Below are 12,315 nucleotides of genomic sequence, written 5' to 3'. Positions count from 1 at the left end.
TAACTGCACGGCTCTTTTTTAAAATCTACTTTTTATTTAGTCGCACTGTTTTATGGTTATCTTAATATAAGCAACCAGGAGCAGAAACAAAAAAACGATATCCCTCATTTATATTTTCCACTAGTGATAAGTTGTTAGAGGAGGGGTCGGCTTTTTGAGGTGTGTGTCATTCTTAGGAGTCGGCTCCTTATGTTGTGTCCTTCCGACTATTCGACTCTTTGGGGAAAAAAGTCATTCTCATAGGTGTCAACTCTTGAGTGACGATTCGTTCCAGGAAGTCGACTCTGAGTGATGTGGCATTTTGTGGAGTCGACTCTTTAAGAGATGCGCATTTTGTGGAGTCGACTCTTTAAGAGGTCAGTTAGCTTTTTGAGTGATGTGTCGTTCCGAACATTCGACTCTGAATGATGTGTTGTTAGCAAAGAGTCGACTCTCTTAGTATGTAAGAGTGAGCCATTTATAGTTATGTAGGTTTTCTGCAATTGACAGTGGTGGACAGTAACAAAGTACATGTAATTAGTCACTGTACTTAAGTAGCTTTTTCGTGCATCTGTACTTTAAAGTATTTCCATTTGAGAACTTTACTTCACTACATTTCAGTCAAAAACCTTACTTTTTACTCAAATACATTTTGCAAAATCAGTCATTCCTTTTTATAAGTGGATTAAAAACATAACCTGTCAAGCATGCAGCAAACCACCAAACACGGTAGAACGTTTAAACGGCGCTTAATGATATTTACTTATCACAAACATACAGTTTAGGATCACCTTAACAGCAAACAGAACATCTTGAGTAATAAACAATGAAACTCTTGACTGTTTAATATCATACTAATTATAGTTTGGTGTTTTAAGGATAATAGTCTTTTCAGATTAAGAGAGTTGATTAAGCAAGAGTCTCTTGACAAAAATGATATTAAACATTGTAGCACCAATAAATCATAGTATACTTTGGATGCTTAAGTTTATTGAAGGCAAATACATTTGTACTTTTAAGTGAAAAGTTTAAAGGGAGCACTTTTAATTGAGTAATATTTTACTGAGTGCATCTCTACTTTAATTCAACTACATGGTGTGTGCACTTCGGCTTCCACTGGTAACTAAATTAAAATACAACTACTGAAACCTATTAACGCTTGAATGGCCCATTAGAGTGAATATGGACCACCCACCAAAATAAAAAAAAAGACCCAACACAATGTAATCTTTTTTTCCCCTCAGAAATTTATTGTTAGCAAAAAGGTAATGTTCACTCTTGCATTTTCTCAATGGTCTCCTCCTTGTATTTGCCCTTCTCCTTGCCATCTTGCCGTGACTTGGCTTTGCGCTCCAGGATCTTCTTGCGATCCTTGTCGAGCTTTAGCCTGGTAATCACAACCTGATAAAAAAATAAATAAAATTGAGACTTTCACTAAATAACGAAACAAGCAATCAATCTAAGATTAGAGATACATGTTTAACTAAATTAGTAAATCTATTACATATACATACAAAAGTACATACATTCAGGCATATTATAATGCATGACAGTGTACACCCCATTGTAATAGGAGAAACACAAGGTTTCTATAGGATTGACAGCAATTCAACAGGTAAATGTTTCCCCACAACCCTTAGAATTAAAAATAAATGCAACTCTGCTGTCTGTAAATTAACTTGAAAGACTGTCATTGCCTGAAGTAACAAAAACTGTGTTGCTAAGAAACTGCTGTAGTACATGAAAACAGCTAACATGTGTGACTAACAGCTTTGGTTGTACTTTATTATATAATTCTATGTACAACATAATATCTAGAGCTTCACTTCATAGTTTTAGTTGAGTTGCTAGACAATCATGCAATTTATCAACCCCATATTATTCACCACACACCAGAAATAAGCATGTTATAAAGCATTGAACATTGTGCATTTTAAGCACACACATGCAGCCTATCTTTTTTTTGTTGAAAACTTGCAACAGGTTGCAATTATAATACCATGTAAATTTTCCAATAAATTGAAAATTCCATAAGTAAAATAAATTACGCAGAGAGGTTCACAAATTGCTGCATTAGATATTTAACATAATTGTGTAACAGAATTAAAGTCTTCTCAGTGTTTGCCATTGGATATCTGATCAGAAGGTTGCTAATTCAAATCCCAGCACAGCCAAACTGCCACTGCTAAGCCCTTGAGCAAGGCCCTTCTCCCCGTAACTACTTAGTTGTATATATGAGAAACGTTTGTCACTTTGGATAAGGAAAGGGCAATCTTCATATAGATTTATCCAACTTTTTCTGTAAAGCATTTTTGTAACAATTTTGATTCGATTGTACAATTAAAAAACAATTACAATTCAGGTTGGAGTTTACATTTATGGCATTTGGCAGAAGCTTTTGTCCAAAATCACCACATTTATATAATTTTGCATTTAAAAGGCTTTGCTCATCCACCCAGCAGTGTCAGTTTAGTGGTCCTGGGATTTTCAAACGATTTTTTGTCTTGACCTCCAAGCTACCAGTTCTTAAAAATCAGTATCTGACATTAAAGGTTGGGATTCAGAATAAATCTGCATTCTCACAAACACTTTCAGATCACAAAAAACTTCATTTACTATTACACAAACACTAAACAAAAAAATTAATTAATTAGTCTGATGCAGTGTGAAGAGCTCACCTGGCCTCCTTACCTAAAGCAAAAATACCTACTGGTATTTACATTACCTACTGGGACTACATAGACATGGTCAAGGCATCTTTTACTCCAGGCTGCTTTGTGCACATTGTATTTTGGTTGTATCTTTTAATAACAAAGTTTGTAGTTAAATGAGTCTCATATATATATATATATATATATATATATATATATATATATATATATATATATATATATATATATATATATATATATATATATCTGATTGTTCCAACACACGCAATATGAAAATTAACTAATAACATCAACTTGTCCTGTTCTGTTGTACCGCATCTACGCAAAATAACTACCGCCTTTCCACAGCATCACATTTTCCTAAATTTGATCTCAAAACATGATCTGTTCTGTTACTTCCAGAGTACAAGTGCAGAGACAATGAAAGGCAGTTTTGTTTAATAACCAGGACTTGGACTGAAATGTGTTAACACTTTGTTGAATGCCAGAGAGATTATATATACTTCTGGAATACATTTAAGTGCACAAAAAATATCCACATATCAAATGAAATCACATCTTTTAAGTCTATAAAGATAAAACTGTACGGTAAATGAGAACACTTGGGTCCCCTACTTTGCTTGGGTGGATGCCCACGTGGACAGTGGTTCCGTTGGCCTTCTCGCGCTGCACACGTTCAATGTAGATGACGTATTTCTTTCTGTACACCTGGACGACTTTGCCAATCTGCTGGCCTTTGTAGTGTCCCCGGACCACCTGTTCATTTAAAAACAAAAACAAAAAAACCCCCAGGTAGGTTAAACATACACATTTGTCTGTTAGACAATAACCACTTCAGCACATTGTATTTGTTTGTACATTACCATGTTGTGCCAAATAGATGCAGACCACAAGTTTTTAGATGAATGAAAAACTCAATAGCCAAAAATCTAAAACCTTTGCTTTGCATGAGCACAACACTTACATCATGCAAACAGTAACATTCAGTGTCCATATCAACGTTTAATACAGCAGACACACAAGTGCTGCCCGCCACTGTACTATATCAAAAACATTAGGTTAGACAGAAAATCACTAAAAGAAGTTTAAGATACAGCATGCGACATGTGCATTTAATGGCCTGGGTGATGGACCTGACTTTAACCTGATTTTAGACTGTAGGCTGGAGTTTGTTGCACAAGATTGTCAGAACAAAATCTACACAATTTCAGTTGCTTACAGCAATCAGAGAAACAGAAACTAGTGATAATCGAGAATTAACCAAAACCTTGGTATTTGGACTGTCAAAAAATAAGACACACAATCTATAACACCTAATGCTTACAACTTTTTGCATACAAACAACTGAAATGTAGTTATAACGCACTTTACTTTTTTTTTTCTCAACTAGCTCAATACACTGCCATCAAACGCTAAATGAAATGCCAACAAGATAGATGTGTGTGCAAACATACATAGATTATTCAATAGACAAAACTTAAGACAGTGACATTCCGATCATGTTGATGGCCTTACCTGGACCTCATCGTCCTTCCGGATGGGCATGGACCTTACGTTGTATTTCTGGCGGAGCTCTTTGGACAGAGGAGAGGACATTATCTTCCTGCGAATGTGAGACGGGGCATTGAAGTGCCTCTTGCGGTTCTTACGCCGGGAGGAGGTCACGAACGGATTGATCTTCATGATGGCTGTGGACAGGAGAAAAAGATGACAAGTCAGCCACCAAACAGGGAGTACAACAGGAGCAAAAAAAAAAAGGCTGTTTGATAACATACAGTATAACAGACACATTACACACTAACCAGTGATCAAACTGTAACAGGTATTTATGGACCAGGGTTTGAAAGGTAACACCACACACACTGAAGCCCATACAAACTTTATAACCACTTGATTTGGTACATTAAACAGACTCTCAATAGCCACAGCTCTAAAATCTGAAATAAACACAGGAATGGCGGCAGCACCGACAAAACTTACTGTACCAGAGACCCCCTAACTACCTCCCCATACAAGCACATTCAACTGCCAGACCATGAAAACGTGAAGTTGCCAGCTGAACGAAGCGCCACAAAAGCAAAGCAAAACAAATTATTAAAGTTTATTTCCCCCCTCTAACCTTCACACTGTAAATATAACCACTGTGTTCTCTTAAAAATCACAGAGTCCAGACATTTCTTGAGCACACAGAGCGGTGTGTGAACGCTAGATAGCAGTATGCTAGCTCGGCCTTTCGGTGTATAAACTGGGGGTTTGTAGTAACTTTATTCACAAATATCACCGTCATCCGGATATTTATAACCCTGTATATTACCGAACGGGGATTTGGACCTTATTCACACTAGAGTATCGCGGATGGACGAAGATTTAACTTATAGAGATTTGCCAACATCGCTTACCCTACCGAGTATTCCGCTATGGCCGCCGGAAAAGAGGCTGCAAAACTACTTCCGCCTGAATTAGTCGTACCGCAAATCTCGCGAGAACTAACGGGATTTGAAAGTGCGCGCTCCTTCGTGGTGGCTGTGAATAGGACTAGTGTGGATTTAATATTAATGGAATTAATTTATATTAAATATTAAAATTGTTTTAAAATTTTATAATTGTGTTAAGTAAAACATCATTTGAAACATCATATTACAAATTATGTAATTTTATGTGTTCGAATATATTTTAATTAAATCCTGACACCTGTAAACTATTCATTTAAAAATATCTAATCAGATAATCATGCAGCTGCAGTACAGTCCATAAAGCCATATAGACACAGTCCAAAATAAAGACAAATACTGATATCAGTGATTGTGGTGACCGATGGGCTGAACAGTTGGAAAATATCACCTGGTCTGATGATTCTTTATGAACTGCTAAAACACATGGAGGAAAAAGTCATAATTTTGATTAAAATAAATAAATAAAACAGCATGATTTCATGGACCCAACCTGTCTTTTGTCAACTCCACTTCGGTCATGCTGGAATGGCACAGCCTATTTGACAGTTGTTGCTGACCATAAGCATTGCTTTATGGGCACAATCTAATCATGACTTCTTTTAGAATGTTACTGTCAAAAATTATTAATTTTTTTTTCATTTAGGTATTTCAGTGAATCCAACTAGAACACAGTTTTGTATATAGCAGAATCGGCAATACAACCTGGACAATAAAGAAAAAAATAATAATTAAATGACATTACCTATCAAAATCATAATACTAGATATTATATCATTATTATATAGCATTAGATAAAGACACTTTCTCCAAGGATAAACATTTAAAGACAAAATATACTAAACTGGTGTATATTTTGTAATACACAACAAGAAATTGCTCTTAAAATACAGCATAGAGGGGTAAATATTGACTAAATCAAGGCTAATGTGATAGCTATTTCAGTAGTAGAACGTATTCCGGTCTTAAAATTTACATTTACTTGAGCAGACAATACAGCTTTTGATGAATTTTTAAAGTTTTTCTTCTTCTAAGTGCATCCTTTTCTTTTGCCTGCCCTCATAAATCATGGGAAATACAAAAAGGTTGCCTTTCACAAATCAGACCAGTGAATGAAATAATGTTGCCTTTCATAAATCTAAATTTAGGAATCCACTTCTACTATTATTGTAGAAATATGAGACACTTAAAACAATTGAACACGTGAAGGGAACAGATGTGTGTACTTAGTTCTAAGTCAATAAAAAAAGAGATTCAGGTGGTGAGAAGATATAAGATGTCTCTTCCTAATGTTTTTGAAAAACCTGTCAAAAGACACTTTGCTCTCAAACCACAGACAGAACAAACCTCAAACATAATGTTCAAGCTCAATGGAGAATAGATTAGAAACTGATTCTTTTGTTTTATGAGAAATAAATAAACCTATTGGTTTTCCAGGTGGGTTCCATGTATGTACATGCAAAAAAGAAAGGTGTACAGACAATTGTGACTTTGTCTTTGATGACAAAAAGTTAAAAAATTGCCCTCCTGAACTAAAAGGACTATTTTTCACGGGTGTTAATCACAGAAATTTAAAATACAGAAACAAAGTAAAATTTTGTAACTATTAGGTATAATATATATATATATATGCAGTCCCCTCTTCATTTTTCTTGAAACTGACAATTGAACAGAATTTGCCTGACATTTACTTCTAGATGTGATAAACAACTTAAAACAGAATACCTTTGGTGACAAACCACCCATTTTTTTAGGTTTGTAAAAGTATTGGTTATATATAATCTAAAAGTAAATAACACTTAATATTAGGTTGTTTTTCCTTGCCTGCAATAACTGCATCAAGCTGGCAACCCACCAAGATAACCAAACTGCTGCATTTTTAATTTGTGATTTCTTAATGCTTGTACTGTTGCTTCTTTTAGTCATTCTTTGTTTTTCTTTATTCTTATCTTCTGGAGGTCAAAGGAGGTGGAAGTTATACTTCAGGAAGTGAAAGGTATACTCAACTGGGTTTGGTAATTGACTTCTAAAGTCTAAAACCTTCCACGTTTTTTTTTTTTTTTTTTTATGACAATGAAGTCCTTTGTATAGTCAATGTGATGTTTGGTGTGAAAAATTAGATTGTCTGCCAATTTACAGCTAAATGCATTCAGTGTTTTTTTTTTTTCTTCTAAAATTGGCATAATTTTTTATATATATAATTATGACCAAAATAACAATTGTATTTGTCTTCACAAATGTTTATAATAAATTCACGAAATATACTAAATATCCCAATAAAAAAAATAAGATTGTAGGCATTTGTTTAACCAACAAAAGTTAACCAACATTCAGAAAACAGTGTGGTAATAAGGCTATAATCTTAAAGATGTGAATTCATAATTTTACACTGTGGAGGATTTTTTTTTTTACAGTGAAGAGCCTTCACACAGTTGCCTGTGAGTTTTGCAAATGTTGTAAAGAAGAGTGACATAATATAGAAAACTATGTGAGACGCGGGTACATTCCTACAGAATACATTTACTTCAGGTTATTGGTCCTAAAAATGGTTGTACATAAATTACAGGGTAAGCTGGAAAACCAGTGTATATGTAATATTTAAAGTATGTACATATGATGATCCAGTCAGCAAAAAAAAGAAAAAAAGAAAGAAGAATGTAGAGGTTTGCATGCTTGATTTCCTCTGTGTAATGAGGCATTACATTTCAGTTCTTTCACCTTAACAATGTAATTTTTGACAATGTAATTTATGTTGATGAATTTTTGTGGTATATTATCATTCTGTAGGTTTGACAATACCCAGCTGAATGCATTGTAAAACCACATTGAGTGAAAGAGTAGGTGAAATTGATAACTTGATTTAAATCATTATTTTATTGTTTACTGTTTAAAAAATTTAATAGAATGTCTTGTTATTTCCTGTTCATTCAAAGGGCAAATATTTTTGCAGCTTCTTAAGCTGCTGCTTTTATGTTTTGAAGCTTCTTTGTGTTGCATTAAATGCCAGCGTACAATTCTATATTTTTTTTTTCATAAGATCTACCACAGATCCATTGTAATGAATACTATGAACATTATAAATCATATGTAGACTGTTTCATTTTGTTATTTACAAGAGTAAGTAGGCTATATTATATATTTTGTGGGTCAGTTTCTTTTTTTTTTTTTTTTTTACAGCTGAGTGTTTAACACACTTAAAACTCAGATCTTTTGAAGCGGAAGCTTCACTAATGAATTGCCCTAACCTGCCTCAAAAACAGGTGTTCTTTCTTTGGTCATCTGAATAGGATCTATTGAAAAGAAGCACATGCCAATAAAAGAAGATCAAAGACAAAACCATGGATGGCTCATGTCCATAGCGGCAGGCAATGTTCTATGAGAGAGAGTTCCCAGAGTGCATCTATAGACCTTCAAAGTACTGTTTGTTTGCTTTGTGGCAACAGGGCTTAAGAACTTCCTGAAAAAGAAATAAAAGGCGTATTTGAGTAAAAAAGGGGCAAAGCAGACAAGGAGAGCACAATAAGGCACAAAGTAGTGATGATTCAACATATCTTGCCCACTTAGACTGTAAATAATGGCCATGGTTTGATATATTTAGTCTAAAAACTTGGCAATAAGTAAACATGTTGCCGACTTGTATGAACACGTACAGTTCAGAGCATATTTAGGCTAATGATTATTTTATTGTACTGTAGTGGGAATATTGCTAGCAGTGTGTATTCATGCAGTGTTGATATCCGTCCCACAATTGTCAGCTTGTAGTAAGTGGAGCAGCATATTGATCAATTTAGGCATAAAGATCATATAGTCTAAAATCTGTGAACGGGTTGAAACATCTGTCTTGTTCTGTATTGTGTTCATTTCCTCATTTTTACAGCAGTAGTGTTGTGTACACGCAACTGACCGCAATGACACTCCTTTGGCTCCACCTTCAGCTGCCCTGGACAGGTGTGTCCTCACCTGTGACAAAAACAACAACTGGTATGTAGTGACACGCATGCTGATTGCGCCAAAAGGTGTTTAATACAAGGTTGAACACGTGCGCCAAATGTGATCGCAGCAACCTGAGAGGAAACCATGAGTCGATTTTGGAACGAGGTGAGTCGCTTCAATCTTTGAACATCTCTGATATGGATTATTTTCTACTCATGTGAAGAAAAAAAACTACTTATATCACGATCTAACTGGATGTGATCCTCTGTCTCTCCCACACAAACAGCTGTTGATGGTGCTGATGCTGACGGATATTTTGATCGTCGCGGTGGCGCGCAAAGAAGGCAAAGCGCGGAGGCGCAAAGTGGAGGGTTGGCAGGACACGCAGCCGCAGCGCAGCAATTCCACGTCTTTCCAGATTCCCCTCGACCCCATACTCACCGGAGACCACACAGCCGGAGCCGGAGAACGCGAGATGGACTTCGACAAGGCTATAGATGACATGGTGTCTCAGGTGAGGAACAATCCGGCTCTGTCCAAAAGCAAGTGCGTGGTGGACCGCCACCTGTGGATGTCCAACAGCCGAAGCCTCTCCCCGTGGTCTTACAGGTGAGTGGAGCATCTGCGTCTTTTCTTTCCAGTTTCTTTTTTTCCCCTTTGCATTCCAGGATCAAACGTTTCACACTGCCACACAGGGATATTTGGGAATAGAGATATTTCTGTCTTGAACTCTTTTTAGTTACATGTACAGAAACGATTTGACCCATTTGATCTATCTATCTATCTATCTATCTATCTATCTATCTATCTATCTATCTATCTATCTATCTATCTATCTATCTATCTATCTATCTATCTATCTATCTATCTATCTATCTATCTATCAGTTCGTGTGCATTTTTCTCTAAATGTAAGTGGAAAGATGATCTAATAACTGTGATGCTACAACTACCTCGAAATGTGCACTTCTATCACCACTTGTTTTGCCCTGTTTTGGATTCCATGATACTTTAAACTTTGACAAATTTTTTTAACTTTCTTTCTTTCTTTCTTTCTTTCTTTCTTTCTTTCTTTCTTTCTTTCTTTCTTTCTTTCTTTCTTTCTTTCTTTCTTTCTTTCTTTCTTTCTTTCTTTCTTTCTTTTTTTTTCTAGTGTGTACATTTAGTTTAAAATTTTACATCGAAAAGTTGCACGTGTAGCGTGGCTTTAAAACCTGACTTTAAATGTTCAATGATGTACCTTTTGTGTACATTACATTTACGACCCCACGTGCAAGATGCATACAAAAGAAAAAAAAGGATAAAGGTGTATCAGCTACCGACAATGAAAGGTACTTCACTTAAACCCCCCCCCCCCTTTTTTTTTTAGGTTGTAGTGTAGCAATGGTTCACAACCTTTTTTTTTTTTTTTTTTTTTTTTTTTTTAGGAGACCCCTATTTTAACAATGGAAAAAATAAAAAATAAAAAACACTAGCAGACACATTTTATTTAATGTTACAGTCAGTTGTAATTCAGAAAGGAAAATTCCCAACAGCTTCCACTTATTTCCTAAACCAGATGAACAAATAACACTGCACATTTTAATTCATTATTTTATAAATATCAAACAAATCTAAACAATTTCACCTGAAATCTAATATAAACTAATTAAAGAACTCAAGAGCGCCCTATAGGCGACCCCTCGAACATCTTTAGCGCCCCCTAGTGGTTGGGAAATGTAAAATCCGGGTACATGAAAAGTGATGCAGCATAGGATATGTAAATGTAGTTTATTTTTTATTCGGCAGTGTCAAACTATCCCACATCCTGTATTACACTGTATCAGCATCAGTGAACAATGTAATAAGTGTGGTTATTTGTACACCCCACCCTGCCCTCTACTGCAACAGGATCAACCATGACGAGAACCGCAGGCCCATCGACATCCCGGAGGCCAAGTGCGCATGCGCGGGCTGCATTAACCCGTTCACCATGCAGGAGGACCGTTCAATGACCAGCGTGCTCATCTACGCCAAGATCCCGGTGCGGCGGATGCAGTGTCCCCGCAAGAAGAAGAAGTGCGTGCCACGTTACCGCACCGTGGTGGAGAGCATCGCCGTGGGCTGCACGTGCATAGCGGGCTGAGAGCCAAACTCACCTTCATGAACTCTCAATCTGATCACGTGATTTTTTTTATTATGGTTATGATTATGATTATTATCATCACTCCTGTCTATGCGCATGCTCAAAGTCAAGTTTCTGAACCAAACCTAAAGAGAAACACGGTGTCTCTTACTGCATCAGAGCAAACATTCATCTGTCCAGTTTATTACAATTGAGTATTGTTGTTATTGTTGTTGTTTATTCTTCTTATATTGGTTATAACAGCCTTATTTTTTAGCCATAATTATTCAGCAGCTTTATGCTACATGTTATGCAGTTAAACCTTAAGTCATTTGTCTCCATTCCATTCCAGTGACTTAGTGAGGCAACATGAAAACTACTTTATTTCCTATTTGTTCTCCTTCAGGCCACAAGGTCAAATATGTCTGTATTGTATTTCTTTCCTATTCAATGCATAGAGAGCTATTTAGTATTTTTTTAATGGTATCACATGTAAGCATACTGTATGGGGAACCAGGATTTGCATAGTTGTGATTACACCTTGCTGCTTTTTTTTTTTTATTATACTGTTCCTAAGATTTGCTTAAAGATCTTAAAACAATATGCTTTGTAAATGCCTCGTGAGCTCAAAGCTTTTATTTAGCTTCTCTTGTAAAAGAAAATAATGCATGCATGTATTTACTGACAGTGTGTAGGATTAGATATGCTAAATGGATAATTTACTCAAATACATGAATTAATAATTTTATTTTTTATTTTTTATTATTGTGTATATGGGTTATTTAATTCGGTGATATACACAGTGTTCTATTTTGTTCAGTGTTCAAACTTATTCATTTGTTTATTGATTTAATTGTCAAATATCAGTGAATAAGTGACAGTGAATAAGTATTAACACTGATTATTTATATTCTGTAGATGAAAACTGCTGTATTAATTAGTTACATTGATGGTTTGATATCAAAACATTAAAGCTCTTGATTATATGCTGTCTTTTGACAAAACATTTAAAGTGAAAAATACATTGAAATAGGTCAAAATATCCCTAACCTGATTATCACACTAAAGAGTTCCCAAAAGTGCCGTAATACATAGATGATCTCAGTGCACTCCCACTCTCTACAAGTTAAGATGTGAAACTGGGTCCTGGCTACGACACTCAAAAATAACTAGTGTGC

General features: G+C 35.5%; 2 protein-coding genes across 3 annotated transcripts; one reads left to right on the top strand and one right to left on the bottom strand.

Annotated features, from left to right (window-relative positions):
• Nucleotides 1-951: 951 nt before the first annotated feature.
• On the bottom strand, nucleotides 952-5,168 carry rpl26 (ribosomal protein L26). 2 transcript variants are annotated; one of them, XM_083546626.1, is made up of 4 exons: nucleotides 5,056-5,168; nucleotides 4,167-4,339; nucleotides 3,267-3,407; nucleotides 952-1,380 (listed from the first exon to the last, which is right to left on the bottom strand). In XM_083546626.1, exons 2-4 carry the CDS (start codon nucleotides 4,332-4,334, stop codon nucleotides 1,252-1,254), a joined length of 438 nt encoding a protein of 145 aa, XP_083402752.1. In that variant the 5' UTR covers nucleotides 4,335-4,339; nucleotides 5,056-5,168; the 3' UTR covers nucleotides 952-1,251. The 2 variants fall into 2 exon arrangements, with proteins under 2 accessions (XP_083402752.1, XP_083402753.1); XM_083546627.1 differs by having other exon boundaries at nucleotides 1,193-1,380; nucleotides 5,051-5,167.
• Nucleotides 5,169-9,049: 3,881 nt separating this feature from the next.
• LOC310728419 (interleukin-17B-like) lies at nucleotides 9,050-11,894 on the top strand. Its single transcript, XM_083545794.1, has 3 exons — nucleotides 9,050-9,199; nucleotides 9,321-9,643; nucleotides 10,924-11,894. The coding sequence occupies exons 1-3, from the start codon at nucleotides 9,179-9,181 to the stop codon at nucleotides 11,156-11,158; spliced, it is 579 nt and encodes a 192-aa protein (XP_083401920.1). The 5' UTR covers nucleotides 9,050-9,178; the 3' UTR covers nucleotides 11,159-11,894.
• The last annotated feature ends 421 nt before the right edge of the window (nucleotides 11,895-12,315 follow it).

The sequence above is a fragment of the Silurus aristotelis genome (genome assembly GCF_946808225.1).
Source record: "Silurus aristotelis genome assembly, chromosome: 7".
Taxonomy (NCBI): domain Eukaryota; kingdom Metazoa; phylum Chordata; class Actinopteri; order Siluriformes; family Siluridae; genus Silurus; species Silurus aristotelis.
The sequence above is the reverse complement of the archived record's forward strand: the minus strand, read 5'-3'. Positions and strand labels throughout refer to the sequence as shown.